General features: G+C 40.3%; 1 protein-coding gene across 4 annotated transcripts in view; it reads left to right on the forward strand.

Annotated features, from left to right (window-relative positions):
• LOC101638476 (carboxyl-terminal PDZ ligand of neuronal nitric oxide synthase protein) overlaps positions 1-18162 on the forward strand; it is a 379449-nt gene that overhangs the window by 266640 nt on the left and 94647 nt on the right. For 2 of the 4 annotated variants that reach the window (XM_045297874.1, XM_004706776.3), the window contains exon 4: positions 8358-8431. In XM_045297874.1, the coding sequence (XP_045153809.1) occupies positions 8358-8431 (74 nt within the window). The remainder of the gene's footprint in view (positions 1-8357; positions 8432-18162) is intronic. The other 2 variants (XM_045297875.1, XM_004706775.2) reach the window with 1 other exon arrangement.

Here is an 18162-nt window from a genome sequence, read left to right on the forward strand (position 1 = left end):
AACTAGATGACCACAACCTCCTAAAAATCAAATGTTTGTGTGCACCAAAAGATTTTACCAGAAGAAAAGAAAAAAACAAACAAAAACCCAACAGGCTAGGTATTAAAAAGAAAACAATAAAACAAAAAATGAATAAATAATCCAGTTTAAAAATGGAATAGGAACAAACATTTCACCAAAGAAGACAAGTAGGCAACCAACAAACACATGAAATGCCCCTGATCATTGGCCAGTAGAGAGAAGTAACCCACCAACATAAATAGCAAAGTTCAAAAAATTGGAAAACAACAAATGCTTGAAGATGGGGAGAGACTGCAACCCTTACACACTGCTGGTGGGATTTTAAAATGATACCATCACCATCACTGTGGAAGTTAGTATGGCACGTCCTTTTACAGCTGGGAACAGAAATGCCATATGATCCAGCAATCCTGCTATTAGGCACATATCCTACAGAAATCAGAGCCATATGTGCACACCCAAACATAATAGTCATGAGGAGGTCGCACAAGCAGGCATTGTTTTGTTCTATAGTACATAGGGTCACTGTGAGTCAGAACCAACTCCGCCCCTAACAACACAGCAACCTCTACGAGCCCCAGTAAAATTATTTAAAAACAAAACAGAATACAGCAACATGTTCATCACAGCACTAGTTAGATGATGAAAACAGCCGAAGTACCCACCAACAGATGAATGTTTAAGTAAAAAATGGTGCATACACACAACGGAATACTGCACAATGTTAAAAGAGTAACAATGCAACTTGGAAACACCTCATAACATTCTACAAATAAACTAAAATAGAATTTAGATAATGGTCTAAATTTAGATAATGGTCTACAGATAATGGTCTACAGGAAGATGGTGTGGGGGGGGCGGATACAGAAGCAAATAATACTATCACCACCAAAAAATAAAACAGAATAAGCACATAATATAACATATAGAGAAAGAGAGATTTGACAGAGGATATCTCTCCCTATGTATGAACCTGAAGGATATTATGCTGAGAGAATTAGTCAATCACAGAGGGGGATATATTGTATGAGACCATTATTATAAAAAGCCAAGATAAGGTTTTTACACTAAAAGAAACAGTCTTTGTTGCCCTAAGGGATAGGAGGGGAAGGGAGAATAAATCACTAACTAGAGGGTAGACACACATTAACTTGGATGAAAGGAAAGGCAGTATACAATAAGGCGGAAGCCAGCCCAGAATGAACACATCTATCTTTGAAGAAATACAGCAGAATGCTCCATAGAATTGAAGATTCGGGACTTCATCTCCTATGCTTTGAACATACTATCAGGAGAGATCAGTCCTTAGAAAATGACATGATGCTTGGTAAAAGGGCAGCAAAATAGAGGAAGAACCTTGAGATAATCAACATCATGCAGCAATGAGCTCAAACACACTTGTGAGGCTGGCACAGGACTGGGCAGAGTTTCATTCTGTTGTACACAGGGCCACTGTGAGTCCGAACCGACTTGACCACACCTAACACCACCACCACAAAATGGTGTAACTAAGACCTAGGGAGACGCAACACAAGAGTTTAAAGCAACAGAAGTAAATACTAGTCACAATCCTGCAAACAAGAATTACAATCACCTACAATGAAATACATACATACGTAGACATGTAAGCTGAACGGGTGCAGAAAGGTGAATAGAGGATAGATAGATAGATAGATAGATAGATAGATAGATAGATAGATAGATAGATAGATAGATAGATAGATAATTTCTCCATGTGTATTAACATATTCTGCAAATATACCTATAATTATAGTAAAGTATGCAGGGGGGAAAATTAGTAAAATTTCTTAGCTCAAACCAAACACCTTCAGAGAAATTGTCACTGGGCCTGGGGCTCCGGACCAGGATATTGGGGTACATCAGAATCAATTGACACCACACAGTCCACAAAGAAAAGGTCTAAGTCCTACTTTGATGAGTAGTGACCAGGATCTTAAAAACTTGTTAGTGGACAGCCAAGGTACAGTTATTAGTCTGTCCTCATCCAGAGCAAATAAAAGTAAATAAAATTAAAGACACATGGAAACAATTAGTCCAAAGGACTAATGAATCATGTGAATTCCAGCCTCTACAACCTTATGCCTACAAGTGCTAGATGGCGCTTGGCTCCCACTACCAACTGCACTGAAGATAATCACAATAGAAGGCCTTGGGTAGCGTGGGGAAAAGTGTGGAACAAAATCCAAAATAATAAAAAAGAGCAGACTCATTAGTTGGATAGAGACTGGTAGAATCCCCAAGACTATGCCCTGGGGCATCGTCCTTTAAACCTGGAACAGAGCTTACCCCCGTGACTCAAACAACAGGAAGGTTGGTAACATTAGGGAGGGACAGATTTCTTAGGATAATCAACCATTTGAGATCAAAAGAAACAAAGTTCAGCATTTGGCTAGACGCAGAGTTCAGGCTGCAGAAAGGGACCGGAAAGAAGGACGAATGGAAACTGGAAACCCAAAGGAAATGGATGAGTTCTGTCACATTGTGGAATTTAAAACCAATGGCACGAAACAAAACGTACATGAATTGATAAATGGAAAATTGATTTATTGTGTGAACTTTCACCCAAATCACAACAAATATGTATACATATACATACATACATATATATACATACATGTACATAGTCACACTATCTGTAAGACAAATTCAGATGCTGTGTAACCAGAAAGATAATAAAGACCTGAAGAATTAAAGTGGTTTCCAGCTATTACTACTGACTACTCTGATCATAGCTACAATAGATGGACCCTGGTAGAATGGGAGAAAACCATGGAACAGAACTCAAATTCTTAAAAAAAGTCCAGATTTAGAGGACCAGGTGAGACTAAAGGACTCCTTGAGACACTTACACTGAGATCCTCTCTAAAACTTGAGCTGAAACCATCCCCTGGAGGCACCTTTTAGTGAAATAACAGAGTCCAGTGCTCCATCAAAAAAACACCTGTATGAAATCAAAAGGTCAACAATGAGAAGATTAAGGGGCAAGGAAGCCAAAGCAATGGTAATTGAACCATCAGATAGCATTAAAGCAAGGTTAACATCTCCAGAAAATATGACTAATGTCACTAAACAATTTGCATAGAGATGGTTCATTGGGAATCTAGTTTGCTGTGTGAACTTCATTGAAAACACAATTCTTTTTAATAAAGGAGGAGAATCTGGTGATGTAATGGTTAAGTGCTCATTTACTAACTAGACCACCCAGCTGATCCACTGGATCAGATCCACCTGGTGATCTGCTTCACGAGGATTATACCTTCAAAAACCCTGGGGGAAGTTCTCCTCTGTCACAGGAGATCATGCAAGTCAGAATAGACTTGACAGCACCAATGAAAATAGCAGTGTGAATAACTCTATTCACATAACTTTGATGATTTAGATAAAATGTACCAATTTTCAAAACAGCACAAAGTACTACATCTGCAGTGGGAGGAATAAAAAAGTTAGTCCATTATATGTTGTCTGTAAGAAACTCACTTCAAATATAGTGACATTGCTAGGTTGAAAAAGGTGGGGGGAAATATACTGTATAAATGTTTATCAAAGGAAAGCAAGAGTAGCTTTATAACATCAGTTAAAGTAGGCTTTAGAGCAAAGAAAATTACCACAGCCAGAGAAAGATATTACATAATGATAAAAAGTGCCGATCTGCTAGGAAATGATAACCATTTTAAGTGTGTATGCACCAAAGAGTAGAATGATGTGGAGCAAAACATGGGAAGCAAAAAGTGATACAGACCTGAAAGAAGAAATTTATCTACAAATTGATTCTCTCAGTAACTGACAGAACACCTGGATGAAAATATCAGCAAGGGGATCGAAGAACTCAGCACTACCGCTGACCAACAAGACCTAAATACCATTTATACAGCACTCCACTCTACAATAACAGAGTACACATTCTTTTAGGTGCCCACATTACAATACCAAGATATCCTGGGCCATAAACAAACCTCAACAAATTTAACAGGCCTAAAATAATAACGAGTGTGTTCTCAGACTATAATGGAATCACATTAGAAATCAGTAACAGGGAGATAACAGAAAAATATCCAAACACTAAAATGAAGTTACAGATTTTTGGATAACCTATGGGTCCAATAAGTCCCAATGGAGGTAAAATAACTGCAGCTGAATGAAATCCAACATATCAAGATGTTTGAGGCCCAGCTAAAACAGAACTGAAAGTGAAATTATAACACTAAACGCATTAGAAAAGCGTAATATTTGCATATTAACAACCTAAGCTCTTATCTTCTGCCACCACCCTCTCCCCCACTCTCCCTGCCCCCCACCCAAAAAATGTCAACACAAATGCTAGTGAGGATTCAGAAAACTAAACCACTCATTTGTTGCTAGTGGGAATATTTAAGGGTACAACCATTCTGAAAAACACACAGTTTCTTTCAAAAACAACTAAACTAAGCATGCAACTACCATTTAACCCAGCAATTGTACCCAATGATATTTATTGTAGGAAATGAGAGCTTACATTGACACAAAAATCCAGTATATGAATGTTTATGGCTTTATTCATTCTAGCCCCAAACTGGAAACTACCCCAGTGTCTGCAAGGGCAAATGATTGAAGGAGTTATGCTCTATCCATGTCATGAAATATTACTCAGCAACAGAAAGAAAATGACTTATTTATGCCCAGCAATTTGGTTGAGTCTTCAAAGAATTATAATAGTGAGTGGAAAATGCCAATTCCCTGAGATTGATTACCAAATGAGTCCATTTGTATCATATCCCTGAAAGAACAGAATTACAGAGATGGAAGACAGAGTAGTGATTGCCAGGAATCAGAGGGAGTAGTGCAGTGTTAGTTATTCTCTTGGAAGTAAACATTTTCTTATTTGGGATTGGTTCATTTGAACTTCTGTGACCTGGGCTCTGACTGTATAGCCTGGTAATGGCTAAGTTTTTGAAATAATGACTATAATGTATATGCTACTTAGCAGAGTGGGGAGTGGTACACAGAGGAGTGGTAGGGAATCCATCATCCAACCATTTGGAATTGCTGCCACTTTTCTAAGATTGCCTCTGCTTTTGTGTATGCCCTTTTCTCTGCCCAAGAGCCCTGGAGGCATAGTGGGCTAGGTATTGGACTCTTAACCACAAGATCAGCTGCTCTGAGAAAGATGAGGCTTTCTCTTGTAAAGAGTTCCAGACCTGCCCTATAGGTTGTTAGGAGTTGGGATAAACTTGATGGCAGTGAGTTTTGATTTTGGTTTTCTGCTGCCTACAAGCTCTACCCACTTTATACTGAGCAAATAATCAGAGAGGCTTGATTATATGAAGAAGAATGCAATATCAAACTTGGAGGAGTACTTATTAATAGCCTGTGATATGCAGATAACATAACCGTGCTTGCTGAAAGTAAGGAGGACTTGAAACTTGCTTGAAACCTTGTTGATGAAGATCAAGGATTGCTGCTTTCAATATGGATTACAACTCAATGTAAATAAGACCAAAATCCCAACACTGGACCAATAAGTAAATGGAGAAAAGGTTGACGTTGTCAAGGAGTTTGTCTTGCTTAGATCCACAGTCATTCCAATCATGGAACAGCAGTCAAGAGATCAAATGACGTGGTACATCAGGTAAATTTGCTGCACAAGACCTCTTTAGATTATTGAAAAACAGGGATGTTGCTTTAAGGACTAAGATGTGCTTGACCCAAGCCTTGGTATTTTCGATTTCCTAATATGCATGTGAAATTTGGACATTGAATAAGGAAGACAAAAGAAGAATCTATGCATTTGGACTGTGGTGCTGGAGAAGAAAAATGCAAGTACCATGGACTGCTAAAAGTACAAACCAATCTGTGTTGGAAGAAGTAAGACCAGAGTGCTCCTTAGAGGCAAGGATGTCAAGATTTCATCTTACATGCTTTGGACACGTTACCAGGAGAGAACAGTCCCTAGAGGAGGACATCATGTTTGGTAAAGTAGAGGCGCAGTGAAAAAGAGGAAGGCTCTCAAGGAGACTAGATTGACACAGTGGCTGCAACAATGGGTTCAGGCATAGGAACAACTGTGAAGATGGCACAGGACCGACAGTGTTTGGTTCTGTTGTGTATAAGGTCACTAAGGGTTGGAACCGACTCAATGGTACCTAACAACAAACTTGTCTGTTGTAGTAGCTATACAATTGTCAATTTAAGGATTAAGCAGGTTGGGGTGGAGTCTAGCCTGTCAATTAGGTCATAGCCAATGAGGCTTCTGTGTGGGCATAGCCTTCCCCTAAGGTTTCTGGGAATTCCAGTATTTCCTCCTTATAGGTGAGAAAATCTCTGATCACACCCTGGGAGACATAGCAGCTGACAAGACACATGGACCCACCCTGCTGCAGCCCTGGGTGCTGGAGAAGCCATGCAGAGACCCCTGCTAGCGCTGAGATGTTTCCAATGCCACTGGATCCAAAGACTTTCTACCCACTGGCTTGTGATCTTCTTGCATTCGGCATCATTGCATGTGTTTCATGAGTCTGAAGAGGACTTTATAGATTGGTATTGGACATATGGGCTAATATTAGACTTACGGACTTGATCTGGACTGGGCTGGAATGTTTTCTCAATGTTCAATTGCTTTTGTATATAAATCTCTTTCTTATATACATATGTGTGTCCATGGATTTGTTTCTCTAGTCTACCCAGACTAATACATCTGTTCAGCTTTTATGACCTCCACTAGCTCAGCGGATGCCTCTACCCTTTGTCTCCCTGCTACATCTTGTGCTCTTGCCACTTGGGTGCCCATCACACCAAACAGAGCTATTTGATAGGAACTGGCTTGATTTGCCTCTCCCTCTGCAGCACCCAGCAAAATGGCTAAGTTAGTTAGGGTAGTGGTTAGTCCAGAAGGCTTGTCAGGTGAGGAATGTTTACAAAATCTGGAAATATTTATTGCAAAGAAAAAGGTTTGATCTTGCTTCATTTAAATATCTGAAGAGACGTTAGTCTTAGAAAGATGTCTTAGAAAAGGCATTAGTCCGTTTGCTCTGTGTTGCTCACCTGGGCATAAAATCATAGAGCAGTGAGTAGCAATGTTAGAAAGAGTTTTTATAAAAATAAATTCTTAGTTGTAGCTAAAATAATGCCTGTAAAAGAACAAATGTGTTTGATCTTGAATGTTTTATAAACCAATTTAAAATTCACCTCTGTAGATGGAATGTAGGAACCCTGGTGGTATAGTGGTTACAAGTTGGGCTGTGATCCGAATGGTGGGCAGTTCGAACCAACAGCAGCTCCAAGGGAGAAAGACTGAGCTTTCTACTCCCATAAACAGTTACAGCCTGGGAAACCCACAGGGGGTTAGCATGAGTCAGCTGCAGTGAGTTTGGTTTGGTGTTTTATAGATGGAATAAAAATTTAGAGTTAAAAGCTGTGTGTGTGCGCGTATATGCTAGGTATATTTAATACTGCATTTGTGAAATGCGTCTTTCTAATGTCATTCTCAAGGCCTGGGCTTACCAAGGAGCCCTTGGTGAAGGTCAAACGTTCTCCAAACCCTGATGTATTCTGAGAGTGTCTACCTTGTGCATTATGATCTTTGGGAAACCCACATACCCAAAAGCATGCATTAAGCAATCACTAATTTACTATGTACTTCCTTACCCTTTCTCTGCCTTTGGTTTCTCTTTCATAGAGAGGTGAGTACATTCTTCCATAGTTGGCCACACAGCACTGTCCCTGTGATAAAGGCCTGTGTCAGGCAGGATTCTCTGTTCTTGTACTGAGTCCAGCCATCCACATTGGGGTGCTTCTCTCCTCCCTCATCAAGTGCCAGGTGACTCCAGTACTGTCTTCCTCCACTCCCCATTTCTGTCGTCATCTCCAGCTGCCGAAAAAGGTCTCCTGTGTGTTCACAATAAGTTAGGTTCACAGCCTCGGTGAGCTTCCTTTTCTGAGTAACTCGGCATTTGCCCCTGCCAGCTCTCCAGCCTGTGGAATTTCCCCCCTTCTTCTTTGAGGGAGGGACAGTGGACCTACATCTAGTTGCATCTGACAGCCTGCTTTCTGGTGATTTCCCCATGAAATTCTGATTTAGAGTCTTGCCTGTAATCCCTGGGTGTCTTCTTGACTTCTGCCTACCCTCAGCACCCTAGAGAGATGCTCTCCTAAAGTGCTTGAAGGAAACTGATCTGATTAGACACTTGACATTTTCCACTTGTCCTTTTTGAGCAATCAACTCCCGGCCCCTTAGAGGGAAAAAGGCCAGGAGCAAACTGTGTATGTTTGCCTAAGCATTAGTAGCTCAACGTGTGCCCAGGTTTGGTAGCTGAGGACAAGCCTAACTTATTCATTTACAGCTTCTTTTATTGCAGAAAAAGGAGTGGACCTGGGATGAGAGCAAGATGCTGGTGATGCAGGACCCTATCTACAGGTAAGAGTCCCACTGGCAGACCCAACACGCCGTCCTCAAGAGGACCACTGAGCCCCAGGTCATCCTCTTACCCCATGGAGCCAACTGTCTGGCTGCTACATCCCTGCCAGGTTTAAATAAATCTCCACTGTTTTTGTTCTTCTGAGACCCGTTGTCTCATTAGATGTAAGTACAAGAAGCAAACCTGCTTTATCATTAAGATTAAGAGGAAATGTTTTCTTGTCATGTTGAATTGTAAGGAATCTATACAGGATTTCTGCTTAGTATTTAATCTAAATCTTTCTCTTATAATTTGAGATCGCAACGAGAGAACACCACGAGCTTTTCCATCCCTGTGTTAGTACTTTTTTTACCCCCTCCGTGGTTGTGTCTGCTCTTGTTTGCCTGCCCTTCAGAAACCGAGCACTGGCGATGATTACGATCATTTGGGAAAGCAGAAAGCCACAAATGCCATCTCTAGAAATTGCGTCTGTGATGAGACTTTTGTGGTTTCCAAAGAAATGACATGACTTCCATCCCTGTGTGTGCCCTTAGAGAGAGGAGTGCCCGATGGTGATGGGCATGGAGAGAGAGCCCGGGCCATCCCTAGAACTCTGACTGGACCATGTGCCATCAGTGACACCTTGTCTTTGATAGCTGCTGACTATCACCCTGCCCCCAACCTTTTTCATGTGTTCTTCACTGGGAGAATGAGTGTTAGCTATTTGATTCCTGGATACCTAGAATTGGGTTTTGTTTTTGTGTTCTTTCAACTGATTGCTATGCCTTTGTTGACAAAGTAGATCAGGGTTGAAACGCAACTGTGAAATTGGAAGTAGGGTAGCCCTGCCTTCTAATCTAAGAACAGATGCTTATGAGATGGAATTTGCAGCCACCCCTCCACCCATCCACAATACTCCTGCTAGGCATGATGGTAGATACTTGAAATGAGTAGTTCATGATTCCTCTAAGCAATGGACCCCCAACTGCCAGGTTAGTGGTTCAAACCCACCAGCTGCTCTGAGGGAGGAAGATGAGATTGTCAGCTCTTAGTCTTAGAAAATGGTCTCAGAAAACCCTAAGAAGCAGTTCCACTCAGTCTCATAGGGTTGCTACGGGTTGGCATCAGCTTGATGGCCTGGCTTGGGATTTCCAGGAAACTGCGTTAGAACAAGACTTAAGGAAGATACATGGCCAAACCCTTACTGTGCACCTTTTATTGATTTTTTAAAGGAGAGGTTCCATGGTTTGATGACAGGGGCCCCGCGTATACGTAAAAGATACCCTTTAAAAGTGGGTGTTGTTTCTCTTGTGTGCACTCGAGGCAGTTCTTCACGGGAAGCCCATGTGTGCAGAGTAGAACTGCTCCATGGGTTGTCATAGCTGGGACCTGTTGGAAGCCAGTCCCCTATATCCTAGGTACCTTTGGGTGGGTTCAAACCACCAACCTTTTGGCTAGTAGCTGATTGCTTAACTGGGTGCATCATCCAGGGACGCTCCTTTTGTGGATGCTGGTCATGAATTTGAATGTTAACTTTTTCCTATTAAAAGAAAGGATTCTCCTCAGTTTTAACATTTCTCACTGTTCATTATGTGTATTTCTTAACAGCTCTGTGGTATAATTGACAAACAGGAAACCTAAGCATATTTAAAATATATTATTGGATATTTTTTGGTATATTCATGAAACCATAATCAGCTTCTGATAGCCGTTCTGTTACTGTAAATTAGTTTGCACTTTCTAGAATTGTACTTCTAAGTAGTTTCATGTAGAATAGCCTTCCCCCTTCACCCCACCCTCCAGCTTTGTTTTCAGATTCATTACTTGTCATTTCATGTGTGGGCAAGCCTCCCTTTTTATCACTGAGTAATATTCCATTTCATGGTTATACCACAATTCATTTAGCCTTTACATGTTGATGGCATTTTAGTGGTTTTCATTTTTGACTAACACAATGAAAGCATCTATGAGTGTTATTGAGAATAAAATTAACAACAAAACCTCTTGCCAGACCAGGACACTTCTCCACAAAGGTAAAAGAGAAAGGAAACAGTTTTTATCACTGAATAAACATTAAACCAGGATGGGAGGTGTCTCATAGACCGTCCACTAAGGAGACTGCGAAAGACAAGGTAAAATCTCATCCTTTAGTGTAGCCAGGCAGATGAAATCCACTGTGTGCTTGTTCCCTGGGTAAGTGATAACTAGTCCTCCCCAAGTAAGTGGCTTTGACAGCACACTGGTCATCCTAAATTCAGCTGGTAGTTGGAGTGACTGTTTGAGCTTGCTAGTTGTCTTTATCTAGAGGGAAAATGCATTCCTCCCCATGTCTCTATGACAGGAGGTGGGTTTGTAATTTGATGCCAGATGCCAGCCAAAGTAAAGCCCCTACCCTCCCACAGAAACTGGGAGATAGGGCCTTATCTTCTTTGAAGATTACATTTCAAAGTGATAGTTCCCAGGTTCTTGAGAAAGACATAACTGGCTTATTTTACAGAGCTTATTTTGTTTTTTAAAAGCTTTAAGAATTTACAGTTACAAGCATTCTTATAAGTAAATGCTCTAATAAAGGGAGGGGAGAATTTTTCCTTTTGGGGTGGGAGGAGGGCTTGCTCCAGGAAGATTTTTTTTTTCCTTATTAGATCCTGTATTTATCCTTACAGTGTTTCTGTACAAATCTTCGTATGGACATGTGATTTCATTTTTCTTGGGTAAACACCTAGGAGTAAAATTACTATATGTATATAACTATATACATAATAGAATTATATATATAATATATATATATATGAAACTTTTAAAGAAACTCTCAATGGTTTTCCCAAGTGTTATACCACCAATTGTATGAGAATTCTTCTTCTACATTTTGACATGATGTGTTCTGATCACTTTTCAATTTAGCCTTTGAAATACATGCATAGTAAACCTAACTATAAATCCTAATATAAAAACAAATAGCTCTTATGATAGGTCTTGCTCAATACTTGCCCTTATGAAGTGATCACTGAAGATATGGCTATCAAAAAGAATAGTGTCTGGGGAATTACAGGCTTATCTTAAAACAAGCAGCCATCTCAACTAAGTCCACATGGAAAAAAGCACACCAGCCTGTGTGATCCAAGGATTGTAAATAATATAATCTAAATCTAAAGGAGGGAATGGTATCAGAGCTTAAATTGTGAATACCTGGTTTGCAGGAGGCGATGAATAACAGTGGAAAACCAAAATCCATTGGCAGGATCCACACATGGATTAAGCTTCCTGTGAATTCCCTCTGATCACAGTTGAGGAATATGCCTTGTTATCGAGTAGAGAGTATTGTAGACAATTATAGTAGATATACCGTAGTTAGGCCCATGACATGACGTCTCGCCATCCTCACTTCTAAGGATTGTTCTGATTGTATTTCTCCCAAAAGATAATTGTTTTTATGGCAGTAATCCAAGGTAGATTGTATACTTTAGTGTACACCACAATTAAATGCATCAATTGTTCTCCAGGCATCCTTATATATTGTCCCGCTTTCACATGCACGTGGAGTGATCAAGAACACCACCGCCTGTGTCAGACACACCTCAGTCCTCAAAGTGACATCTCTGCTTTTAAGCATTTTTACGAGGTGGTCTTTTGCAACAGATTGATCAGTGCAATATGCCCTTTGATTTCTTGACTGTTGTATTCATGAATGTTGATTGTCGATCCAAGTAAAATGAAATCCCTAAAAACTGAAAATGTTCCCTCTATTCATCATAATGTTGTTTATTGATCCAGTTATAAGGATTTTTGTTGTCTTCACACTGAGTTGTAATTCATACTGAAGCCTATTTTCTTTGATAATCATCATTGGTGATGTCATCTGCATAACAGATTATTAATGTGGCTTTCTCCCAGCTTGATGGTGTGTTCTTCTTCATATTGCCCAGTTTCTCTGATTATTTGCTCAGGATAAAGATTGAGGAAGTTTGGTAAAAGAATAAAATCTTTCACAATGATATGATTTTTTGTTCTTTGATGCCAGATACCTGATCCAATCAACACCTGGTGATCTCACAGGCTGGTGTGCTTCTTCCATGTGGGCTCCGTTGCTTCTGAGTTAGATGGCCACTCTTTTATCTTCAAGCCTTTAAGACCCGAGGTGCTATATCTTTTGATAGCCAGGCACCATCAGCTTTCTTTACCACAGTTCCTTATGCACCCACTTTGTCTTCAGCGATTGTGTCGGGAAAGTGAGCTTCATAGAATGCCTGTTTAATAATACAACGTGCTCTTGCATTGAGGTAGTACTTGAGTGGAGGCCCAATGTCCATCTGCTACCTTAGTCCTAAATCTATAAATGTATGTACATAGATCTATTTCCCAAACATCATATATAAATATATTTACATATGTACATGCCTGTATTTTAGACCTCTATAAATGCCCTTTGGCTCCTAGTTCTTTCCTTTATTTCCTTTTACTTTCCTCTTGTCCCACTATCATGTTCAGCCTTCATTTGGGTTTCAGTAATTCATCTCAGTTACATTGCCCTTGATTCAGCCCTACCAGGCCTCTTACACCCTCCTTGCCTCCGATTTTGGATCACTTGTTGTTCCCTTCTCCCTGAGATTGTTAACACCCACTTACTCTCCCCCACCTCCCCCTCTCCCATGACCCCCCAGAACCATGGGTACCATTGTTTTTTTCTCCACATTGTATATCCAGCCTATCTTATCTAGATAGACCTGCAGAGATATGCACAAAAACAAGACAGAACAAAACAAAGCAACAAAAGAAAACAAAACATCAACAACAAAAAACAAATGACAAAAAAAGAAAAGCCTGTAAATAGTTCAAGGTCTGTTTGTTGACCTTTAGGAGTGTTTTCTGGTCAAATCTGATGGGATGCCATGCCCTGGCCGCAAATTCTATTTTTGGTATTCCCTTGGGATTTCCTTGCTCTACTCCCCTTGCTGTTCTGTTGCACACCCTTCGTGTTTTGCCTTGCTATGGTGGGGTCAAATTTGGCGGAATCCCGACATTGTGTCTCCAGTGTTGTCCCCTGTAGGGCTTTGGGTCAGTAAGGGATGTTATGTCTCGTTGTGGGGCCGGCCATTTGGTCCTCTCTGTGTATTGGCTTCTCTGAGCTGGGATATGGTCCTCAAGACTTGGTGGGCCAGGATGTATTCCACTCTCTTTTCCTCCCCTTCATTGGCTCCTGTGTGCTCTGATCTGACATGTCTCTCTCCCTGAGCTGCAGCTTCAATGTTGTCCTCTGAAATAAATTCTTCTGGGGGGAGGGGCAGCTGTCCATGTAATTAGTATTGGGACTGGCCCCTCAGTCCTATCTACTAGTGCCCTGCTTCCTGCAGTATGTTGCATTCACATCTTGGAACACCTTGTTGAAGTCTGGTCCCTCTTTCCCTGTGGAGATATAAACAATACCCTCCCCTTGAGTGGGTTAGTGCCCTGTTCCCCCACTACCCTTTTTTTCCTCCCTCCCCCACCCTCCTTTTTAGGTGGCTACCATATGTATCCCTGGATCTGGTCTGGCCCCTGCCATACTACCAGAACCTCACCCCAGGAATGCTTATACACTATAGCTTTTTTCCTATGCCCCTTTTCATTTTTTTTAAGCTTGCCTCAGTGGACTCATGTTGTACTTGTCCTTTTGTGCTTGCCTTACTTTGCTTAGCATAATTTCCTCCAGTTCTTCCCATGTGGCCATGTGCTTCATGTGTTCATCACTGCTTTTTAGCGATGCATAGTACTCCATTGTATGTAGGTACCACAGTTTTTAATCCATTCATCTGTTGGTGGAAATTTGGGTTGTTTCCAAATCCTTGCAATTGTGAACTGTGCCGGATGAACATTGGAGCACAGACGTCTGGCTGTGGTTTGTTTGTTGCCTCTTCTGGGAATATGTCCAGTAGGGGGATTGCTGTGTCATAGGGTAGCTCAATTTCCATCTGTTTTAGATATAGCCAAATCGATTTCCATAGTGGCTATGCATACCTACAGGCCCACCAGCTGTGGATGATGAGAGTTCCTATCTCCCCACAGCCCCTCCAACACTTGTTGCTTTCTGACATTTTTAATAGGCCTATCTTTGAGGGTGTTAGGTGGTATTTCATTGTTGTTTTAATTTGAATTTCTCTTATGGCTAATGATCCTGACCACTTTCTCATATGTTTATTGCCCATTCGGATTTTTGCCCTTGTCAAACTTCTGTTCAGGTCCTTTGCCCACCTCTTCAGTGGACAATTGGTCTTTTTCATTTTGGGAAACTAGCTGAGTATTGCAGATTTTAGTAATAAGGCCTTTGTCTGATGTGTCATTGCCAAAGATGTTTTCCCAATCTGTGGGCTCTCTTATTACTCTTGTTGGTGAATTCTTTTGATATACACAGGTGTTTTATCTTCAGTAAATCCTACTTGTCAATTTGTGACTCATCTGTATTTGTGTCCTTCCCTATTTCTGATACCCTATGTATTCCCTGTGCCAAAGTTCTCAGGTTAGTCTCAGTTCCCTCTTTGCTGGCCCTAATAGTTTGGGGTTTTACCTCGAGGTCTCTGATCCACCTTGAATTTATTCTTGTGCATTGAGTGAGATAAGGATCTTGCTTCATTTTTCTGCAGGTAGATATCCAATTTTTTCCAGCACCACTTGTTCAAGATGCTTCTCATTTGATATTTTTTGGGCCCTTATCAAAGATCAGTTGTCTGTATGCTGATAATTTTATTTTATTTCTGGGTTTTCAGTTCTTTTCCATTGGCCTGAGTATCTGTCATTATATTAATACCATGTGGTTTTGACCACTGTGGCTGTATAATATGTGCTAAAGTCAGGTAAAGCAAGCTTTCTACTCTGTCCTTCTTCTTGAGGAGCCTCTTCTAGTTCTAGGCTTCTTCCCTCTACATATGAATTTAGTACTGAATTTTTCCATTTCTTTGACGAAAGATGAGGATAATTGTATCAGGATTGCATTGAACTTATATAATGCTTTGGGCAGAACTTACATCTTTATTATACTGAGTCTTTCAATCCATGAGCATGGGATATTCTTCCATTTGTTGAAGTCGCACTTGGTTTCTTGTAATAGTGTTCTGTAATTTTCCTCATATAAATCTATTGTTCTTTTGGTCAGGTATATCCCTAGATATTTCAATTTGTGCTTGGCTTTTGTGAAGAGTACTACCTTTTTGATCTCTTCTTCTGTGGTCTTATCCGGTATGTACAGCAGTCCTATAGACTTCTGTTTGTTGATCTTGTATCCTGCCACTCTGCCATATTCCTCTATTGCTTCCAGTACTCCCATTGTGGAGCTTTTGATATTTTCCATATAAAAAATCATATCATCTTTGAATAATGATAGTTTCACCTCTTCTTCCCCAGGAGAATACCTTTGATGAGAATACCTTCTTTGCCTTATGCTGTTACCTAAAACCTCCAGTATGATGTTAAATAAGAGTGGGTACAAGGGGCATCCTTGTCTGGTCCCCTTTTTCAGTGGGATTATTTTTATATTTTCTCCATTGACTACTACGTGTCTGTTGGTTTTTCATATATAGCTTGTATTATCTTGAGGAATTTTCTTTCCACTCCTATCTTCTTGAGTGTCTAAAACAGGAATTGGTGTTGGATGTTGCCGAATGCTTTTTCCGCATCTATCAATATTATCATGTTGTTCTTATAGTTTTTCATGTCAATGTGGGGAAAGATACTAATAGTCTTTCGTACGTTGAACCATTCCTGCATCCCTGGTATGAATCCCACTTCGTCATGGTGAATTATTTGTTTTATATACTTTTGCATTCTATTGGCCAGTATTTTGTTAAGAATTTTTGCATTGATGTTCATTAGGGATATTGGTCTGTAGTTCTCAATTCTTGTGGGATACCTGCCCAGTTTCAGTATCAGAGTTATACTAGCTTCATAAAAGGAGTTCAGGAGTTTGCCATCTTTTTCGATGTTCTGGAAGAGTTTGTGTAGGATGGTGTCAGTTCTTCCCTGAATGCTTGTTAGAATTCTTCTGTGAAGCCATCTAGTCCAGGGGATTTTTTTGTTGGTAATCCCCTGATAACTTTGTCTGTTTCTTCTATTGCTATGGGCCTATTGAGATTATTGACGTCATTTGGGGATAGTCTAGGGAGGGATTGTTTTTCTAAGAATTTGTACATGTCTTCTGAGTTGTTGAATTCATTGGTGTACAGCCTTTCGTTGTACTGTGTAACTATCCTTTTTATTTCATTAGGGTCTGTTGAAATGTTCCCTGTTTCATTCCTCATCCTTGATATTGAAATTTGTTCCTACTTTACTTTGGTTAGGTTTGCCAGTGGTCTGTCAATTTTGTTTATCCTTTCAAGGAACCAACTTTTAACAGCATGATTTTCCCCCCCATAATTTTCTTATTTTCCCTCTCTTGAATTTCAGCCCTGGATTTTATAATTTCTTTTCTTTTGCTTTTAGTAGGATTGTCCTTGTGACTCTGCTCTAGTTGCTGTAAATTTTGTACCAGCATATCAATCGTAAGTCCCTTTTCCTTTTTCATGTGTGCATGTATTGCTATGAAACGTCTTTGCTGTGTCATAAATTTTGGTACATCATATTCTCATTCTCATTGGTTTCTAGAAATTTCCTAATTTCATCTCTGATCTGGGCTAGTACACACTCCTTTTCCAATAGAGAGTTATTCATTCTCTCATTGTTTGCTCTTGTTTTCTTCATCTTCCTTTAATGAATTCCAGCCTTATGGCACAGTGTTCAGAGAGAGAAGTATATATGAGATCAATGTGCTTAAATTTATGCAGATTTGCCTTATGCCCCAGCATGTAGTCTCTCTTTGAATATGTGCCATGTGGGTTTGAAAAGAATGTGAATTTTTTGTATTTGAATGGAAGTCTGTAAATATCTGGTCAAATTGTCTTAATTGTAGTGTTTAGATCTCTAGCCTCCTTGTTGAGTTTCTTTCCCTGTGATCTATCTTTCTTAGAGAGCCTTGTGTTGCAGTAACCTACTCTAATTGTTGAGGCTGTGATTTCTTTTTTCTTCTTATGGAGTGTTTGTCTGCCGTATTTAGCGGGTCTCTCATTCACGGAATATGTTTAAAATGCCTAGTGGTTCTTTGTCTACCGTTCCCTTGAGCATGATATGGTGTCCCTCCTTATCTCTTTTTATTGTTTTTATTTTGAGGTCAATTATATACTAGATTAGGATTGCAACCCCTGCTTTTTTTGAATTGCTGTTTGCTCAGTATGCTTTTCTCCAGCCTTTCATTCTCAGCCTATTTTTGTCTGTAGTCTTGAGATGTGTCTCCTGTGGGTAGCAGATTGATGGGTTGTGTTTTCTAAGCCAGTCTGCTAGCCTCAGTCTTTTAATGCCTGAGTTCAGTCCAGTGATATTGAGGGTTATTATCTCCATCTGTGAACTCTGTGATGTCATCTTATATCTTTTGTATTAGGTATTTTCCTACCTCCCTTTCATATCTGTGTGTTGTGCATGTGTGCGTGCGTGTGTGTCTGTGTGTGTGTGTGTGTTTCATTCTCGACTTCTTTCCACCCTTAAGCCAATGCTATCTTGGGGGCTATTTTCTCTTTGTTGCCTTCTGGGTGGGGTTTTTCTATGTGGCGGTCTCTTATTTATGTTTGGTGATGCTGTTCTTCTGCCCATACGGGGTCACTAAGGATCTTTTCTAGGGCTGGGTTTCTTCTAATGTATTACAGTGAACCCTCGCCACTTCGCGCTTCGACTTCTGCGGCTTCACTCTATCGCGGTT

This window comes from Echinops telfairi, unplaced genomic scaffold (assembly GCF_000313985.2).
Source record: "Echinops telfairi isolate 266 unplaced genomic scaffold, ASM31398v2 ScPeMD7_7424;HRSCAF=8462, whole genome shotgun sequence".
Classification (NCBI taxonomy): domain Eukaryota; kingdom Metazoa; phylum Chordata; class Mammalia; order Afrosoricida; family Tenrecidae; genus Echinops; species Echinops telfairi.